The sequence below is a fragment of the Mobula birostris genome, chromosome 20, assembly GCF_030028105.1.
Source record: "Mobula birostris isolate sMobBir1 chromosome 20, sMobBir1.hap1, whole genome shotgun sequence".
NCBI classification, from domain to species: domain Eukaryota; kingdom Metazoa; phylum Chordata; class Chondrichthyes; order Myliobatiformes; family Myliobatidae; genus Mobula; species Mobula birostris.
This window is the reverse complement of record NC_092389.1, coordinates 971,169-991,869: the sequence shown is the minus strand read 5'-3', so window position 1 is coordinate 991,869 and position 20,701 is coordinate 971,169. Positions and strand designations below refer to the sequence as shown.

Sequence of the window (20,701 nt, the reverse complement as noted above, 5' to 3'; positions counted from 1 at the left end):
GTTGATCAGCCCTGATGGCTTTGGGAAAGTAACTGTTTTGAGCCTGGTGGTCCTGGTGTGGATGCTACATAGCCTCCTCCCTGACCAGAGCGGGTGGGATCCTTCATGATGTCAAGGCTAACAGCAAGTTAGCCTGTCCAAACTCTCCTGCTGACCTTTGGCTCAAACTGAGTGCAGTTTACATTCTCCCCATGAGCATGGGAGTCTATTTTGGGTGCAACGGATTCCTCTCACATCCAAAGGACTTGAGGGTTGCTAGACTCCTTCACCCCTGTAACTGGTCCCCAGTGTGCAGGTGAGTGGAAGAATCTGGGGTCTGAAAGGTGGTGGGGCAAAGGAAGAGTTAATGGGAAAATGGGGAGAATAAATTGGGCAAGGATAGGTATAGGTGCATGTCCATAGGTCCCTCAAAGCTGCCACACAAGTTGATAGGGTGGTTAATAAGGTGTATGGTGTGTTGGCCTTCAGTAGTCGAGGAATTGAGTTCAAGAGCCGTGAGGTAAAGCTTGGAGTATTGTGTTCCTTTCTGGCCACCTCATTATAGAAGAATGTGGAAGCTTTCGAGAGGGTGCAGAGGAGATTTACCAGGGTGCTGCCTAGATTAGAGAGCGTGTCTTATGAGGACAGGTTGAGTGAGCGAGGGCTTTTCCCTTTGGAGTGAAGGAGGACGAGAGGTGACTTGATAGAGATATACAAGACGATAAGAGGCATAGATAGAGTGGACGGCCAGAGACACACTCTCAGAGTAGAAATGGTTAATATGAGAAGGCACAATTTTAAAGTGATTCGAAGAAAGGGATAGTGTAACACGCTGCCAGGGGTGGTAGTAGAGGCAGACACATCAGCGACATTTAAGAGACTCATAGATAGGCACATGGATGATAGAAAAAATTGAGAGCTGTGTAGGAGGGAAGGATTAGGTTGATCTTATAATAGATTAAAAGGTCAGCATAACATAGTGGGCTGAAGGGCCTGTACCGTGCTGTAATGTTCTATACGATCTACAAGCAACTATCCACCATTCACTGTAATTTTATGGAGCAATTCCCTACCTTTATTGAGAGGCTGCTGCAGTATTTCTTGTGCCCTCCTCTGTCCTTTGGCCGTAAAATAGACTATTTGATGTAAGATTTGCATCCTGCTCCCTCCAGTTCTTCAGCTGCCAGCATTGTCAAAATATGCACAACATAATACCCTTCTCTCCCCCTCATACTTCTGCAGCCTTCCCTTAAACCCAGCCACACCACAGCACTTACATAATTGGCCTGTATGTCCTCTATGGTGTATTCAACACCATCATCGACCACCACCACTGTCACACCTTCACCAGTGACATTGCGCTCCCACACCCCAGTGACGTTGATGTCCATCCCACGCTTTCTCCGATTGTGCTGCGAGAGAAACAGGGTTTGGTGAGTATGGGAAAGTTTGATAGTACATTGATAGCTAAGGGATGAGCTGTTCTCATTTACAAGGGGAGAAGATAACAAGGAGCTTGAGGTGTCCAGAAACTGTGGATATCAAAATTGGTGGAAGGATAAAGACAGAGATGGAGGGGTGTTTTATTTGATTTAAATCATTAGTGATCCATCACCTGGTTTCTTACTAGGTCCTGTGACCCTTCCCAGTTGGCCTTAGATCACCCTTTTGGCAAAGAATCTGACTTGATGGATTACTACAATCAGGGAAGAGGAGCTTCACCATCTGGAACAAGCTGCCTTCTCATTACTACTATCAGGGAGGTGGTACAGGAGCCTGAAGACCCAAACTCAACAACTTGAAAACACCTCCTCCTCCACCACAGTTTCAGAACAGCTTCTTCCTCTCTGCCGTTAGATTTCTGAATGGTCCATGAACACTACCTCACTAATCCTCTATTGCACATTTATCTTTCATAGTAACTTGTAGTAGTTTTTTTTTAATATCTTACACTGTACTGCCACCACAAACCAACAAATTTTAGGATTCATATTAGTGATGATAAACTTGATTCTATTTTTGCTTGTGGGGAGAACGTGAACCAACAGCAAACTCAGCCTCGGTCATCTGCAATAGGGTGTGGCGTCAGCCACAAGGCCAGTATCTAGTGACCATTCGCAACCAGTTCAGCTCAATGGAAGGAAAAATATTTGAAATGATTGTGGGCCTTCAGATTTTTTTTGGTCTGTGAACAATAGGACCTTCATTCCACTGGAGATTTATTGAGGCTTGGAAGCCAACAAAGGAGGAAGGCACATTTCACAGCACCACTGACCAGGGTTCAATTCCCACTGCTGTCTGTAAGGAGTCTGTATGTTCTCCCTGTGAACGTGTGAGTTTCCTCTCACGTTCCGAGGAGGAGGAGGAGGATGCTATTCTGTCCCATTACACTTAATTGGCCATTCAATAAAATCATGGACAATTGACTGTAATCTCAAATCTTCCATCCCTACCTCTCCCTGTAACATTTTACCCTCCCGTTTATCTGTACCCTAAAGAATTAAAGATTAGCTTTATTAGTCTCAATACAGTACTGTGCAAAAGCCTTAGACATATATACATAACTAGGATGCCTGAGACTTTAGCACAGTCCTGTATTTGTCAACATGGAGTGGAGAGCGAGTTTGTAAATCTGGTGGGAACAAAGCACACTGGGAATGGTGCGGGTGGAACACTGCAGGAAGGGTGTGGGGCAGGTGGTAGAGAAGGAGTGCCAGGAGTTGGGGTGGTGGTGCAAGTGCAGACACACCCCGCCCTGAAACCAGGCAAGGCCATTTGATCCAAACAACTGGTTTATTGATCTTTACAGAATGTCTCTCTGGTACTTCCCACTCCCTCCCCTCTCTTCCCCTTTTCCCAACCACGATTCACCTCTCCCTGCCCCCTTCCCATTCTCAGTCCACAATAGAGACCCATATCAGCATCAGGTTTATCATCACTTGTGTCACGAAATTTGTTTTTTTTTGTGGCCTTTGCACAGTACCGTACATTGAAACATACAGCCAAACATGTCATTTATATCAATGACATCAGTGTGCTGGGGGCAGCCTGCAAGTGTCACCATGCCTCCTGCACCAATGTAGCATGCCCATAACTTACTAACTCTAACCCACAGATCTTTGGAATGTGGGAGGAAACTGGAGCACATGGAGGAGACCCACGCTTTCATGGGCCAAACATACAAACTGCTTACAGACAGCTGCAGGAATTGAACCCTGATCAGTGATCACTGGCAATGTAAGCTACTGTGCCACCGACATCCTGAAACATCTACCTGGCCAGGATAGGGGAGGACCTGCTGCTACCACAACACTTGATGGTGCTGAACAGGCCCTATTAGCACATCCCAACAATTAACATTTTTACAGTAATCTACTGAAGGAGTTTTTTGTCTGCATTAAAGGGAGGGATGAAACATTTCCTGTGTCAGCATTGAGCTGTTCGGAGTAGGATACTGGGTTTTCGCATCTCCTCAACACACTATCATCCCATCCCATCCTCTCACTCCACGTCTGCAGAACTTCAGGAAAGATTGGCAAATAGGTTTTAGGGGTGCCACAGTAGTGTAGCAGTTAGCACAATACTATTACAGCTCAAAGTTCAGAATTCTGATGCCATCTGTAAGGAGTTTGTACATTCTCCCTATGACCACGTGGGCTTTCCCTTCGTGCTCCAGTTTCCTCCCACAGTCCAAAGACGTACTGGTTAGTAGGTTAATTGGTCATTGTAAATTGTCCCGTGATTAGACTAGGATTAAATAGGTGGGTTGCTGCGTTAAAAGATTCTATTTGCCGTTCCATGCTGTATCTTGAAATAAATAAATAATATTTCTTCAGCAGCTTGATCAGGGCACGACTGCGCAAGTGCGTGGATGTCAGCCAGTGACAACAGCAAGAACAGTTTAAAGGGAGGCAGTTATTTCTTCAGTGGTTTTATTGGGCCATGACTGCGCAAGCGCGTGGACGTCAGTTAGTGACAACAGCGAGAAGGGTTTAAAAGGAGACAACCTTATCGAGCGGGCGACAGTAGAGGGAGACAGAGTAAGAAGTGCTTTGGCTCAATGGGGCTTCGGCGTTAACGGGTCGAGGTGAGGTAGGTTGCCTGGGTAGAATACAGACAGGAAGAATGTGTGTGAGGCCAGGTTTCTGTTCTCGGTGTCGGATGTGGGAGATCCAGGAGTCTCCCAGCCTCCCGGACGGCCACATCTGCGCCAGGTGCGTTGAACTGCAGCTCCTTAGGGACCGTGTTAGGGAACTGGAGATGTAGCTCGATGAGCTTTGTCTGGTCAGGGAGAGTGAGGAAGAGGAGCTATAGGCAGGTAGTCACATGGGGCCTCAAGAGACAGATAGGTGGGTAAGAGTCAGGAGAGGGTAGGGCAGGAGTCAGACACTAGAGAGCACCCCTATGGCTGTACCCCTGAACAATAAGTACTCCTGATTGAATACTGTTGTGGGAGGACGGCCTACCTGGGGGAAGCAACAGTGGCTACGCCCCTGGCGTAGTCTGACCCTGTGGCTCAGAAGGGTAGGGAAAGGAAGAGGATGGCAGCAGTGATAGGGGACTCTATAGTTAGGGGGTCAGACAGGCAATTCTGTGGATGCAGGAAAGAAACGTGGATGTGCCTCCCAGGTGCCAGGGTGCGGGATGGTTTTGATCACGTCCATGATATCTTGAAATGGGAAGGAGAACAGCCTGAGGTTATGGTACATATTGGTACCAACGACATACGTAGGAAATGGGAGAAGGTCCTGAAAAAAGACTACAGGGAATTAGGAAGGAAGTTGAGAAACAGGACCACAAAGGTAGTAACCTCGGGATTACTGCCTGTGCCAGGCGACAGTGAGTATAGGAATAGAGTGAGGTGGAGGATAAATATGTGGGTGAGAGATTGGACCAGGGGGCAGGGATTCAGATTTCTGGATCATTGGGACCTCTTTTGGGGCAAGCGTGACCTGTACAAAAAGGACGGGGTGCACTTGAATCCGAGGGGGACCAATATTCTGGCAGGGAGGTTTGCTGAGGCTACTGGGGACAGTTTCAACAAGAATTGCTGGGGGCTGGGAACCAAACTGAAGAGACGGAGGAAGAGGCAGTTGGTTCACAAATAGAGAAAGCTTGGAGACAGTGCGAGAGGGAGGATAGGCAGGTGATAGAGAAGGGACGCGTTCACACCGATGGTTTGAGATGTATCTACTTTAATGCAAGGAGTATTATGGACAAAGTGGATGAGCTTAGAGCGTGGATCAGTACTTGGAGATATGATGTGGTGGCCATAACAGAGACTTGGATGGCTCAGGGGCAGGAATGGTTACTTAGAGTGCCCGGCTTCAGATGTTTCAGAAAGGACAGGGGAGAAGGCCAAAGAGGTGGGGGCGTGGTACTGTTGACCAGAGATAGTGTCATAATTGCAGAAAAGGAGGAAGCCATGGAGGGATTGTCTACTGAGTCTCTGTGGGTGGAAGTTAGGAACAGGAAGGGGTCAATAACTCTACCAGGTGTTTTTTTATAGACCACCCAATAGTAACAGGGACATCAAGGAGCAGATTGGGAAACAGATTCTGGAAAGGTGTAATAACAACAGGGTTGTCGTGGTGGGAGATTCTAATTTCCCAAATATCGATTGGCATTTCCCTAGAGTGAGGGGTTTAGATGGGGTGGAGTTTGTTAGGTGTGTTCAGGAAGGTTTCCTGACACAATATGTAGATCAGCCTACAAGAGGAGAGGCTGTACTTGATCTGGTATTGGGAAATGAACCTGGTCAGGTGTCAGGTCTCTCAGTGGGAGAGCATTTTGGAGATAGTGATCACAATTCTATCTCCTTTACTATAGCATTGGAGAGGAATAGGAACAGACAAGTTAGGGAATCGTTTAATTGGAGTAAGGGGAAATATGAGGCTATCAGGCAGGAAAGTGGAAGCATAAACTGGAAACAGATGTTGTCAGCGAAATATGCAGAAGAAATGTGGCAAATGTTCAGGGAATACTTGCGTGGGGTTCTGCGTAAATACGTTCCAATGAGACAAGGAAAGGATGGTAGGGTACAGGAACCGTGGTGTACAAAGGCTGTTGTAAATCTAGTCAAGAAGAAAAGAAGAGCTTACGAAAGGTTCAAAAAAAAAAAAAAGGTAATGATAGAGATCTAGACGATTATAAGGCTAGCAGGAAAGAGCTTAAGAAGGAAATTAGGAGAGCCAGAAGGGGCCATGAGAAGGCCTTGGCAGATAGGATTAAGGAAAACCCCAAGGCATTCTACAAGTATGTGAAGAGCAAGAGGATAAGACGTGAGAGAATAGGACCAATCAAGTGTGACAGTGGAAAAGTGTGTATGGAACCAGAGGAGATGGCAGAGGTACTTAATGAGTACTTTGCTTCAGTATTCACTACAGAAAAGGATCTTGGCGATTGTGAGGATGACTTACAGTGGACCAAAAAGCTCGAGCACGTAGATATTAAGAAAGAGGACGTGCAGGAGCTTTTAGAAAGCATCAAGTTGGATAAGTCACCAGGACCGGATGAGACATACCCCAGGCTACTGTGGGAGGCAAGGGAGGAGATTGCTGAGCCTCTGGCGATGATCCTTGCATCATCAATGTGGACGGGAGAGGTTCCGGAGGATCGGAGGATTGCGAACGTTGTTCCATTATTAAAGAAAGGGAGTAAAGATAGCCCAGGAAATTATAGACCAGTGAGTCTCACTTCAGTGTTTGGTAAGTTGATGGAGAAGATCCTGAAACACAGGATTTATGAACATTTGGAGAGGCATAATATGATTAGGAATTGTCAGCATGGCATTGTCAAAGGCAGGTTGTGCCTTACGAGCCTGATTGAATTTTTTGAGGATGTGACTAAACACATTGATGAAGGTAGAGCAGTAGATGTAGTGTATATGGATTTCAGCAAGGCATTTGACAAGGTACCACATGCAAGGCTTATTGAGAAAGTAAGGAGGCATGGGATTGGATCCAGAACTGGCTTGTTCACAGAAGGCAAAGAGTGGTTGTAGACAGGTCATATTCTGCATGGAGGTTGGTGACCAGTGGTGTGCCTCAGGGATCTGTTCTGGGACCCCTCCTCTTTGTGATTTTTATGAATGACCTGGATGAGGAAGTGGAGGGATGGGTTTGTAAATTTACTGATGACACAAAGGTTGGAGGTGTTGTGGATAGTGTGGAGGGCTATCAGAGGTTACAGCAGGACATTGATAGGATGCAAAAAACGGGCTGAAAAGTGGCAGATGGAGTTCAACCCAGATAAGTGTGAAGTGGTTCATTTTAGTAGGTCAAATATGATGACAGAATATAGTATTAATGGTAAGACTCTTGGCAGTGTGGAGGATCAGAGGGATCTTGGGGTTCGAGTCCATAGGAGACTCAAAGCTGCTGCGCAGGTTGACTCTGTGATTAAGAAGGCATATGGTGCATTGGCCTTCATCAACCGTGGGATTGAGTTTAGGAACCGAGAGGTAATGTTGCAGCTGTATAGGACCCTGGTTAGACTCCACTTGGAGTACTGTGCTCAGTTCTGGTTGCCTCACTACAGGAAGGATATGGAAACTATAGAAATGGTGCAGAGGAGATTTACAAGGATGTTGCCTGGATTGGGGAGCATGCCTTATGAGAATAGGTTGAGTGAACTCGGCCTTTTCTCTTTGGAGCGACGGAGGGGGAGAGGTGACCTGATAGAGTTGTATAAGATGATGAGAGGCATTGATCATGTGGATAGTCAGAGGCTTTTTCCCAGGGCTGAAATGGCTAGCATGAGAGGGCACAGTTTTAAGATGCTTGGGAGTAGGTACAGAGGAGATGTCAAGGGTAAGTTTTTTTTATGCAGAGAGTGGTGAGTGCGTGGAATGGGCTGCCGGCGACGGTGGTGGAGGCGGATATGATAGGGTCTTTTAAGAGACTCCTGGATGGCTACATGGAGCTTAGAAAAATAGAGGGTTATGGGTAACCCTAGGTAATTTCTCAGGTAAGGACATGTTCAGCACAGCTTTGTGGGCCGAAGGGCCTGTATTATGCTGTGGGTTTTCTATGTTCTGTGTTTCTATAACTAAAAGATGACATTATCACACCACACCATCTGGAACTCTGCTTGAAGTGTATTTTGACCCTTTTTTGAGAAGTTCAGAAGTGAGTTTTTGGAGTTCCGTATAGCATAAGGAGCAGATTTAAGCCATGCAGCCCATTGTGTCAATTGCACCATACGATTGATTTTCCTTTTCAACTCCATTCTCCTGCTTCCCCCCCGCCCCATAACTTTTGATACCCTGACTATTGCAGGGAGGGTTGCAAGGTTTTGACAAAGTATCAAAGAAAATGTGTTTCCACTTCTAGGTTGATGAGAATGATTCTGGGAATGAAAGGGTTAATGCAAGAGATGTGTTTCAAGCTCTGGGTTTGTAGTTTAGAAGAATGAGGAGGGATCTCATGGAAACCTGGTGAATATTGAACGGTTCAGATAGAGTAGACGTGAAGGTGATGTTTCCAATAATGGAAGAGTCTAGGACCAGTGGGCAAAGCCTCAGAATAGAAGAATGTCCATTTAGAACGGAGATGAGGAGGTTTTCTTTCGCCAGAGGGTAGTGAATCTGTAGAATTCATTGCCACAGACAGATTTGGAGGCCAAGTCATTGGTGGATTTTAAGCACTTTTGGCCCTGGCGCACTTTGGGATGTTCTGAAAGGTGCTCTAGTTTTTCTCTTTAATTCTTCAAGTGTGTGTCCAAAGAGGCTGCACTTTAATTTGGAAAGGGATGGATCCTCCCTGCAAAAGGAACACTTTTTGCCAGAGGAATGTTAGGAAACACAAAACTGATCAGGGATGGGAAACCCATGGGTGAGCAGGGTGAGGTTTATTTACTCACTAATGGAGGGTGCAGGATGGACATTGTGTTGGCAGAAGGGTTTAGTTAGGTGTTTCATTAATTCTGCACAACTTTGCGGAATGAAAAGGTCTATAAGACCACAGTACCTTCTCCCCATTTGGATAATAATCTGCACTATTGTTCCTTTTACCAAATGCATTATCATACATTTCCCAGCATTGTATTCCATCTGCTACCTTTTTGCCCATTCTTCTACTGCAATCGCATTGCTTCCTCAGCACTACCTACCCCTCCACCTATCTTCGTATCATCCTCAAACTTTGCCACAAAGCCATTAATTCCATTATCCAGATCATTGACAAACAATATGAAAAGTAGCGGTCCTAATACTGACCCCTGAGGAACACCACTCGTCACTGGCAGTGAACCAGAAAAGGCCCCTTCATTCCCACTCACTGCCTCCTGCCTGTCAGCCATTCCTCTATCCATGGCAGTACATTTCCTGTAACACCATAGGATTTTATCTTGTTAAGCAGCCTCATGTGTGGCACCTTATCAAATGCCTTCTGAAAATCCAAGTAAATGACATCCACTTCTTCCAGGTCTGTTCCTGTGTTGGGAAATGTATGATAATGCATTTTGGTAAAAGGAACAATAGTACGGACTATTATCTAAATAGGAGAACATTCAAACATCAGAGGTGCAGAGGGACTTGGGAGTCCTCGTGCAAGGTTCTCAGAAGGTTAATTTACAGGTTGAGTCTGTGGTACAGGCAGCAAATGCAATGTTGGCATTTATTTCAAGGGGAATAGAATATAAAAGCAAGGAGATAATGCTGAGGCTTTATAAGACACCAGTCAGGCCACACTTGGGAGTATTGTCCACAGTTTTGCGCTCCAATCTCAGAAAGGATGTGTGGTCACTGGAGAGAGTCCAGAGGAGATTCACGAAGATGATTCCGGGAATGAAGGGGTTAATATGAGGAGCGTTTGGCAGCTTTGGGCCTGTACTCACTGGAATTTAGAAGAATACAGGGGGGGTCTCATTGAAACCTACTGAATGTTGAAAGGACTAGATAGGGTGGATATGGAGATAATGTTGAGAGGATGATTCCTATGGTGGGGGTATCCAGACCTAGAGGGCACAGCCTCAAAATTGAGGGGTGACCCTTTAGAACAGAGATAAGGAGGAATTATGTTAGCCAAAGAGTGGTGAATCTGTGGAATGCTCTGCCACAGACTGTGGTGGAAGCCAAGTCCGCGGGTATACTTAAAGTGCAAGTTGATCGGTCAGGGCATCAAAGGATATGGTGAGAAGGCAGGTGTATGGAGTTGAGTGGGATCGGCATCAGCCATGATGGAATGGTGGAGCAGACTCGATGGGCTGAATGGCCTAATTCTGCTCCTAGCCTTAAGGTCTTAAGTGTGTACTGCTCTACGTTCCATAACCAAGAGAGCAGAAAAAGGTAATTTAAAAAGTAAAATATAAAAGCAGTACGGTATTCAGATCAGGTTGCTGCATTATGGGAAAGATGTAGGAGTTTTAAAGAGGGTGCAGAGGAGATTTACCAGAATGCTGCTAGGATTAGACAGCATGTCTTATAACCCTTGTCCTTTCCGTCCAGGTTGTCAGCTGGAAGGTCAAATGGAGAGGATAGGTTCAGCGAGCGAGGGCTTTTCGCATTGGAGTAAAGCAGGATGTGGGGTGACTTGACAGCGGTCCCCAACCACCGGGCCGCACAGCATGTGCTACCGGACCGTGAGGAAACGATATGAGTCAGCTGCACTTTTCCTCATTCCCTGTCACGCACTGTTAAACCTGAACATAGGGTTGCCAACTGTCCCGTATTTGCCGGAACATCCCGTATATTGGACTAAATTGGTTTGTCCTGTATTTCCCCCACTAAGGTAGAGTGTTCCTATGAAACCTTTCGTGCGGAAATGGCGTAAAGCGAAGAAGCAATTACCATTAATTTATATGGGAAAAATTTTTTGAGCATTCCTAGACTCAAAAAATAACCTAACAAATCATACCAAATAACACATAAAACTGAAAATAAGTAACCGTAACATATAGTAAAAGCAGGAATATGATAAATAGATAGCCTATATAAAGTAGAAATAACGTATGTACAGTATAATCGGGAAGATGAAGGCAAAACCGATTTGTGGGGGGACAAAAATCGGCACGTACGCATATGCACACATCACATGCGCACGTCACGCATGCGCACACAGATGCACGCGCAAGGCTTCATGGTCATGGTAGTCTTTTTGGGGTAAAGTGTCCTGGGATTGGACTGCTACTTTTGTCCCTTATATGGGAGTGAGAAAGTTGGCAACCCTAACTGTAAAAGACATGTTGAGGTGAGTTTAACCCTACTTGAACACCGCGTCAGCAAGAATATTGTCAGTATTAAACCGGTCCGCAGTGCAAAAAAGGTTGGGGACTCCTGGTGTAGATGATGTTTAGAGGCATAAATCAAATGGGTAGCCAGAGACTTTTCCCCAGGGCGGACATGGCTAATAAGAGAGGGCATAATTTTAAGATGATTGGACGAAAGAGAGAACGTCACGGGTAGGTTTTCTTTTAATTACACAGAGTGTTGGGTGTGTAGAACGCTCTGGTAGAGGCAGATACATGAGGAGACATTTAAGAGACTCTTAGGTAGGCACATGCATAAAAGAAAAATGGAGAGCTGTGGAGGAGGGAGGGGTTAGACTGATCTTAGGGTGGGTTAAAATATCGGTACAACATCAGGGGCCAAAGGGCCTGTATCATAATGTTTTATGTCCTAAAATGCTGAGAATCCCAATCATCTGAATTAGAAGAAAAGAACGTGATAGAAAAGCCAAGGCAAAGCAGCTGAGGGTGCAGCGAGTCTCCCGGAATTGTCATGAACCAACAGAGGGAGAATTACGTACCAAGTGCCACTGGAATGGGTACTTTGGGTCACTGAAGTGCAGGCTCCGCTTGGAACGTTTCAGCAGCTTTTGCTCAGAATGCCACCTCACACTGTCATGTTGGGCAAGCAAGGCATCAATGGACTTCCTGATCCTCTCAGTCTCCTCCTCCAGGTCACCATGGTTATGTTGATGTGATGGGAGAGCAAAAAGGTAGTGGCCAGCCAGTTCCCCAATCTGCCCCCTGTTCTCAAGGCCCGTAAACTCTGCAAGCTCGTCTGCAAGCTGATCCAGTGACTGCGCCTCACTTCTACCAGAATCATTTCCAAGTGTTAAGTGCACTGCCCAGGTCAAAGTTCTCCGCTCTGTGTCCAATCTCATATTTCGTTCCTTGTCCTTTCCAGCCACGTTGTCGGCTGGAGGCTCAAACGCAGAAGTCTCGATGTTCAGAGCACAGGTGAGTCCGTTCTGTGCAACCACTGGCAACCAGATGGTGACAAGTGAAAAGCTCAAGAAGGTTGGCAACAGGATCTCCATCATGACTCCCCATGATGAGACCTTCCACATCAGATGCTGCATCAGATCTGGTCACTGCAAGGAAGAGCAAATAAAACAAAGACCTCATGCAAGACCATTACTTTCCACAAAGAGTACACAGCATATTGGTACTGGAATAATAAGGGACCAGCACACTTTAATGTGTGACAAGGATGCATCACAACTTGGTACAGCAACTGCTCTGCCCAAGACCGCAAGAAACTACAGAGTGGTGTGAGTACAGCCCAGTCCATCACTCAAACCAGCCTCTCCTCCACCAACTACGTCTGCACCTCAGAAAGCATGCAAGATCATCAAGGGCCGTTCCCACCCTGGTTATTCTGTCTGCAGCAGGTGTTTCTTTTTAAAATGCCACAGACCCATACCATTAAGCAATGGATCTGTCGACCCCAGGTTAGAAACCCCTGTTCTAGAATGCTTGAAAGACAGTTAAAATTATCCATTTGGATTCTAGAGATGGAGGATGGTCAATTAGTTTTATTCGGCATCATGCTTGGCACAGACATCATGAGTCAAAGGTATTGGTTTGTACTCTACTGTGCTAGAATATGAAACAGGACAGGCCCTTCAGCCCACTATGTTGTGCTGACCTTTTAACCTACTCCAAGCTCAATCTAACTCTTCCCACCTGCTCAGCCTTCCAATTTCCTATCATCCATGTGCCTATTTTAAACGGTCTCTTAGATGTCCCTACTGTATCTACCACTACCCCGACAGTAGATTCCAGACACTTGCAAAAAAAAAAACTACCTCTGGCATCCCCCTTCAATCACCCCATATTCGCCACTTCCACCTGGGGAAAAAGTCTCTGGCTTTGCCCCTTAACAACTTGTACACCTCTATCAAGTCACCTCTCATCCTCCATTGCTCCAAAGAGAAAAGCCCTAGCTCTCTCAACCTTTCATGTTCTCTGTTCTAAAATCTTAAACCTCATTGTCGAGAGTTGGATGGATCAATTAGTTTAGTTTGACACAATGTTCAGTAGAGGCATTCTGACCATTTTTAATGGAAAACTCAGAGTGTGCCATACCAAGACCTTGGGCTCAGTCTCCCTCACACCCCATTTGTTGAATGTGGGTAAACAAAGCAAGGTCAAAGGAGCCTACACTTTGGTTCTGGGAGCTGAGAAAAGAAGGGCAAGTGAGGGAGCAGCTGATGGAGGAGGCATGAATTACAAACTTTCAAAGTTCAAAGCTCAAAGTAAAATTATCAGAGAACATACACGTCACCACATACAACCCTGAGACTCTTTCCTCCTGTGGGCATATCAGCAAATCTATAGAACAGTAACTGTAAACAGGATCAATGAACAACAAACTTTGCAAATGCAAATATGAATTTATAGTAATTTCTGGATTGCTGCCTGTGCCACCTGCCAGTGAGGGTAGAAACAGGATGATTTGGCAGATAAATGTGTGGCTGAGAAGCTGGTGTAGGGGGCAGGGCTTCAGGTTCCTGGATCATTGGGATCTCTTCTGGGGGAGGTATGACCTATTCAAAAGTGACGGGTTGCACCTGAACCTGAGGGGGACCAATATTCTCACAAGCAGGTTTGTTAGAGCTGTTGAGGGGGGTTTAAACTAATTTGGCAGGGGGATGGAAACCAGAGTGAAGGGACTCAGGATAGGACGGATGGTAAAAAAAAAAGCAAGGATAGTGTGCAGTCAGACTGTCAGGAAGGGCAGGCAGGTGATAGGTCAAAATTGCAGCCAGCAGGGTGAGTATCAGTGCATTAAGGATGCAGAAACAAAAAGGGTAGCAAATACAGTACTCAAAATGTTATATCTCAATGCAAAGAGGATAAGAAATAAGGTAAATGATATAATTGCACTTGTACCGATTGTTGGGTACGATGTTGTGGCCATCACTGAATCATGGCTGAAGGATGGTTGTAGTTGGGAGCTGAATGTCCAAGGTTACACGTTTTATCGGAGGGATAGGAAGGTAGGCAGAGGGGTGGTGTGGCTCTACTGGTAAAGAATGGCATCAAATCAGTAGAAAGATATGACATAGGATCAGAAGATGTTGAATCCTTGTGGGTTGAGTTAAGAAACTGCAAGAGTAAAAGGACCCTGATGTCAGTTATATACAGGCCTCCCAACAGTATCTGGGATATGGACCACAGGTTACAACAGGAAATAGAAAAGGTGAGTCAAAAGGGCAATGTTATTGTAGCCATGGGAGATTTTAACATGCAGGTCAATTGGGAAAATCAGGTTGGTAATGGACCTCAAGAGAGTGAATTTGTTGAATGCCTATGAGATAGCTTTTTAGATCACCTTGTTGTTGAGCCTACTAGGGGATCAGTTATACTGGATTGGGTGTTACGTATTGAACTGGAAGCAATTAGGGAGCTTAAGGTAAAGGAATCCTAAGGAGGCAGTAATCACAATATGATTGAGTTCAACTTGAAATTTGATAGGGAGAAAGTAAAGTCTGATGTAGCAGTATTTCACTGGAGTACGAAAGAGGAGTTGACCAAAGTAAACTGGAAGGAGATGCTGGCAGAGATGACAGCAGACCAACAATGGCATGAGTTTCTGGGAAACTGAGGAAGGTGCAGGATAGATATATTCCAAAAAACAAAGAAACATTGAAATCGCAAAATAGTACAACTGCGGCTGACAAGGGAAGTCATAGTTAATGTAAAAGCAAAGAGAAGGCATACAAAACAAAAATTGGCAGGAAGATAGAGGATTGGGAAGGTCTTAAAGACCTAAAGGGAGCAACGAAAAGAATCATTAGAAGGGAAAAGATGAAATAAGAAAGCAAGCTAGCAAATAATATCAAAGTGGATAGTAAAAGCTTTTTCCAAGTATGTAAAAAAAAATAAAAGAGAAATGAGAGTGGATATAGGACCGCTAGAAAATGAGGCCAGAGAAATAATAACGGGGGACAAGGAGATGGCAGATGAACTAAATGAGTATTTTGCATCAGTCTGCACTGTGGAAGGCACTAGCAGTGTGCCAGGTGTTGAAGGGTGTGAGGGAAGAGAAGTGGGTGCAGTTACTATGACAAGGGAGAAGGTGCTCAAAAAGCTGAAAGACCTAAAGGTACATAAGTCACCCGGACCAGATGAACTGCACCCTAGGGTTCTGAAAGAGGTAGCAATATAGATTGTGGGGACATTAGAAATGATCTTTCAAAAATCATTCGACTGGCATGGTGCCAGAGGACTGGAAAATTGCAAATATCACTCCACTCTCTAAGAAAGGAGAAAGGCAGCTGAAAGAAATTTATAGACCAGTTAGACTGACCTCAGTGGCTGGGAGGATGTTGGAGTCAATTATTAAGGATGAGGTGATGGAGTACTTGGTGACATAGGACAAGATAGAATAAAGTCAGCATGGTTTCCTTCAGGGAAAATCCTGCCTGACAACCCTGTTGGAATTCTTTGAGGAAATTACAAGTAGGATAGGTAAAGGGGATGCAGCAAATGTTGTATATTTGGACTTTCAGAAGGCCTTTGACAAGGTGCGACACATGAGGCTGCTTACCAAGTTAAGAGCCCATGGCATTACAGGAAAGTTACTAACATGGTTAGAGCATTGGCTGATTGGTAGGAGGCAGTGAGTGGGAATAAAAGGATCCTTTTCTGGGGTGGCTGCCAGTGACTAGTGGTGTTCCGCAGTGGTCGGTGTTGGGACCACTACCTTTTATGCTGTATATAAATGATTTAGATGATGGAATAGATGGCTTTGTTGTCAAGTTTGCAGATGAAACAAAGATTGGTGGAGGGGCAGGTAGTGTTGAGGAAACAGGTAGGATGCAGAAGGGCTTAGGCAGATTAGGAGAATGGACAAGAAAGTGGTAAATGAAATACAATGTTGGAAAATGTACAGTCATGCGCTTTGGCAGTAGAAATAAATGTGCAGACTATTTTCTAACCCGGGAGAAAATCCAAAAATCTGAGATGCAAAGGGTCTTGGGAGTCCTTCTACAGAACACCCTAAAGGTTAACTTGCAGGTAGAGTCCGTGGTGAGGAAGGCAAATGCAATGTTAGCATTCTAAGGGAGAAGGGAGGGGAGGAAGAAACAGAAGGTGATTGGTGAAACTAGGAGGGGTGGAGGGATGAAGTAAAGAGTTTGGAAGTTGATTAGTGAAGGGGATACATGGCTGGAGAAGGGGGAGTCTGAGAGAAGAGGACAGAAGGCCATGGAAGAAAGAAAAGGGGGAGAGAGAGAGAGAGCACCAGAGGGAGGTGTTGGGCAGGCAAGGAAATAAGGTGAGAGAGGAAAAAGGGAAAGGGGAATAAAGAAGTGGGGTGGGGGGGGGAGGAGGAGGGTGGCATTACCGGAAGTTTGAGAAGTCAATGTTCACGCCATCCGGTTGGAGGCTACCCATATGGAATACAAGGTGTTGCTCCTCCAACCTGAGTGTGACAGGAACAACACCTTATATTCCGTCTGGGTAGCCTCCAACCGAATGGCGTGAACATTGACTTCTTGAATTTCCGGTACTGTACCCGTTCACCATTCTCCATCAGCTTTTTTTCCCCATAGATGCTGCCTGGCCTGCTGAGTTCCTCCAGCATTTTGTGTGTGTTGATTGGATTTCCAGCATCTGCAGATTTTCTCTTGTTTATGAGTGTAGTTATCCCCTTTTGTTCACGAGTCTGTGCGTTGAGGTGCAGTAACTGTTCTTGAACTTGGTGGTGCGAGTCCTGAGGCACTTGTACCTTTTACCTGATGGTAACAGTGAGAAAAGAGTGTGGCCTGGGTGGTGAGGATCTTTGATGATGGATGCTGCTTTTCTACAGCAAGGTTTCATGTAGGTGTGTTCAGTGGTTGGGAGGATTTTACCCGTGATGTACTGGGCCAAATCCTATTTTCTGTAGGATTTTCCACTCAAAGGCATTGGTGTTTCCATACCAGGCCGTAAGGCAGCCAGTCAGCACATGTTCTACCTCACATCTATAGAAGTTTGCCAAGGTTTTTGATGACATGCCCAATTTCTGCAGACTCCTGAGGAAGTAGAGATACTGTTGTGCTTTCTTCACAGTAATATTTAAATAATGGGTCCAGGACAGGTCCTCTGAAATAGTGACACCCAGGAATGATGATGGAAAGAGATAGAGTTAACCTCAAGAAGAATGAGGGGAGATCTCATTGAAATCTATCAAATATTGAAAGGCCTAGATAGAGTGGATATGGAGAGGATGTTTTCTATAGTGGGGGAGTAGAGGGATGTCCATTTAGAATGGAGATGAAGAGGAATTTCTTCAGCCAGAGGGTGAAGAATTCATTGTCACAGGCAGCTATGGAAACCAAGTCTTTCGGTGTATTTATAGCAGAGGTTGATAGATTCTTGACAAGTCATGGCATGAAAGGTTATGGGAAGGCGACAGAGATTGGGGTTGAGAGGGAAATGGGTCAGCCATGATCAAATGGTGGAGCAAACTCAGGGGCAAAATGGCCTGGTTCTGCTCCTATGTCTTATAGTTTAAAACAAGAGATTCTGCAGGTGCCGGAAATCCAGAGCAACACACACAAGGTGCTGGAGGGAGTCAGCAGGTCAGGCAGCATCTATGGAGGGGAATAAACAATCAACATTGCAAGACAAGACCCTTCATCGGGACTCAGGTTAAGGAGTCCTAATGAAGGGTTGCAGACCAAAATTTCAACTATTTATTCCCTGCCATAGATACTGCCTGACCTGCTGAGTTCCTCCAGCACTTTGTATGTTAACCTAAACCAAGTAGAGTTTTTGAACTGTTCAGTAAAACCACTTCCATGTGATAAACCGCTTGGGTGCAGAGCACCTCCTGCTAAATTGGTTGTCAGGAACACTTAAAGTATTTATAGAATCCTAAAACTCACAATTCATGATATATCCATGTGAAACACCCGATGTGACAATCTCAGTGTCCGCCTCCAACTACTCCTGACCTTGCCAATGCCGAAGGGAATCAAAATAAACCATATAATCTGCATTCAGGCCAGTCGATTCCAGATGGCAAACATCCTGTCTGAAAAATACTGGTGAACCAGGTGGGATTTGAATGACAATCCAGTAAAATTCTTAATCACCGTTTGCAATGCAGATTATCTTTCCAAATTTGTGGGGGGTGGGGGGGGGGTACGGTCACGTAGTGGTTAGCACAACGCTTTACAGTACAGACGACCACAGTCTGGAAATGTACCGGTAGTAGGTTAGTTGGTTATTATAAAGTGTCCTGTGATTAGGCTGGGGTCAAATCAGTGGGTTGATGGTCGGTATGGCTTGAAGAGCTGGAAGGGTCTGTTGTATGCTGTATGTCAATAAACTAAATTTTTAAAAATTAATTATTTAAATTAAAGTTTCCCAGCTGAGGACAGCTACTTTCCTACAACCACGACATTCTTGAACTGACCTGCAGAACCATAACCCTACCTGAGTAGCAGAATACGACAGAGCACTTCTTGTACTACCATGGACTTATCTCAGACTGCGGACTTGTTTGCACTGTCATCACTTATTTATATTCTGTGTGTTTCTGAACATAGTCTGTGATGCTGCAACTTTTCCCATTGTACCTGCACACAAAACAAACGACTCTACTCAGGTTCAAGAAACTCAAAAGTATGCAATGCAAAGTTTATATTTACAGTTAACCAATAACAGAGGGAGAACATTCATTACAGAAGTCAATGACAGAGCACAGATTGCAAAAGTCTGCAAAAACACTCCTTATTTGAACTCTTCTCCCTGACCTATGCGAAGTTTTTTGTTTTTTTCCCTCTCTCTCTCTCTCTCCCTCCCCCTCTCTTCCCCCCCTCCCCCACCAAATTGAGTGGTCTGCTGCTAATGTCCTGTGAGTCTGTTGGGATTATATACCGTACTCAGTGCTCCTGGTGTGGCCTCTTGTATATCGGTGAGACCCAACAAAGATTGGGAGACCACTTCGCCAAGCATCTATGCTCCGTCCGCCAGAACAAGTGGGATCTCCCAATAGCCACCCATTTTAAAAACAAAGAGAGATATAGATAGGTTAAGCGAGTGGGCAAGGGTCTGGCAGATGGAGTACAATGTTGCTAAATGCGAGGTCATCCACTTTGGAAAGGAAAATGAAAGAGCAGATTATTTAAAGGTAAAAAGATTGCATCATGTTGCCATCTAAAGCAGGGGTCCCCAACCTTTTTTGCATTGCGGACCGGTTTAATATTGACAATATTCTTGCGGACCGGTCGACCGTGGGCGGGGGGGGGGGGGGTAGGGTTGCCAACGGACAAGAGTGGCAGTCAAATGCGTTGTTCACCCAAAAGACTACAATGGCCATGAAGCCTTGCGTGGGCACCAGTGCGCATGTGCATCGTGACCTGCCGATTCCCGCCCCCCCCCCGCAAACCTCGCCCCCCCCCCCCCCCCAGCAAATCTTTTTTAGCGATTCTGTTCGTGGGGGTGGGTGTTAATCACTACTGGAATATAGGTGATAAGTGGCTAATACACTCAATTTCGTTTCTAAAGGGGTTTATCTAACGAATTTAATATTAAACACACAGCGCATATTTTCCTCGCATGAATATAGTGATAAGTCAATTATCAGGGGAGGACAGGGGAGCTTGAAGTAAGTGTTGAACAAACTTCCAGTAGAAGTGGTAGAGGCAGGTTCGATATTATCATTTAAAGAAAAATTGGATAGGTATATGGACAGGAAAGGAATGGAGGGTTATGGGCTGAGTGCAGGTCAGTGGGACTAGGTGAGAGTAGCGTTCGGCACGGACTAGAAGGGCCGAGATAGCCCGTTTCCGTGCTTTAATTGTTATACGGTCACTTATAAGTCAATAGCATCATAACATTTTAAGTAACGTTTGGATATTAAACACACAGCACATATTTTCCCCATATGAACATATAAAATCATTGTAACAGACCAATATCACTGAATCAGTGGGAGCCCTGGGCTTGCTTCCCTGCAACAAGACGGTGCCATCGACGGGTGATGGGAGACAGTGATACTGGAAAGGGGTTCCTTATGTCCAGTCTATTCCGCAGTTTAGTTTTCGTTGCATTCATTGCAGAAAACTCTGCTTCGCAGAAAAATGTTGGAAATGAAAGCAGCGTTTTCAGTGCTTTCGTGGCTATCTCAGGATATTTAGCCTTGACTTTGATCCAAAATGCCGACAGCGATGTTATGTCAAACATACTTTTCCCCCCGTCGTCATTTACAAGCTCGAGGGGTTGATCTCCTTCCCACCCTGACACAGATGATGCGCGGGTTACGACCTCACATGCGTAATGGCTGATCATTGGCCGTGACAGGGAATTAGGAAAGGTGAAGCTGACTCATATCGCTTCTTCGCGGCCCGGTGGTTGGGGACCGCTGATCTAAAGGGACTTGGGAGTGCTTATGCATGAATCACAAAAGGTTGGTTTGCAGGTGCAGCAGGCTATCAAAGGCAAACAGAATGTTGGCCTTCATTGCTGGAGGGATTGAATTCAAGAGCAGGGAGGTCAT

The 20,701-nt window shown here is 45.3% G+C and overlaps 1 protein-coding gene across 8 annotated transcripts in view; it reads right to left on the bottom strand.

Annotated features, from left to right (window-relative positions):
* LOC140212725 (proprotein convertase subtilisin/kexin type 7-like) overlaps positions 1-20,701 on the bottom strand; it is a 316,994-nt gene that overhangs the window by 282,570 nt on the left and 13,723 nt on the right. For 4 of the 8 annotated variants that reach the window (XM_072283841.1, XM_072283842.1, XM_072283844.1 and 1 more), the window contains 3 exons: positions 18,637-18,779; positions 11,727-12,296; positions 1,257-1,391 (listed from right to left, as the gene is read on the bottom strand). In XM_072283841.1, the coding sequence (XP_072139942.1) occupies positions 1,257-1,391; positions 11,727-12,284 (693 nt within the window). In that variant the 5' untranslated portion in view covers positions 12,285-12,296; positions 18,637-18,779. Of the gene's footprint in view, positions 1-1,256; positions 1,392-11,726; positions 12,297-18,083; positions 18,105-18,636; positions 18,780-20,701 lie in introns of those variants that run through there. The other 4 variants (XM_072283845.1, XM_072283840.1, XM_072283846.1 and 1 more) reach the window with 2 other exon arrangements.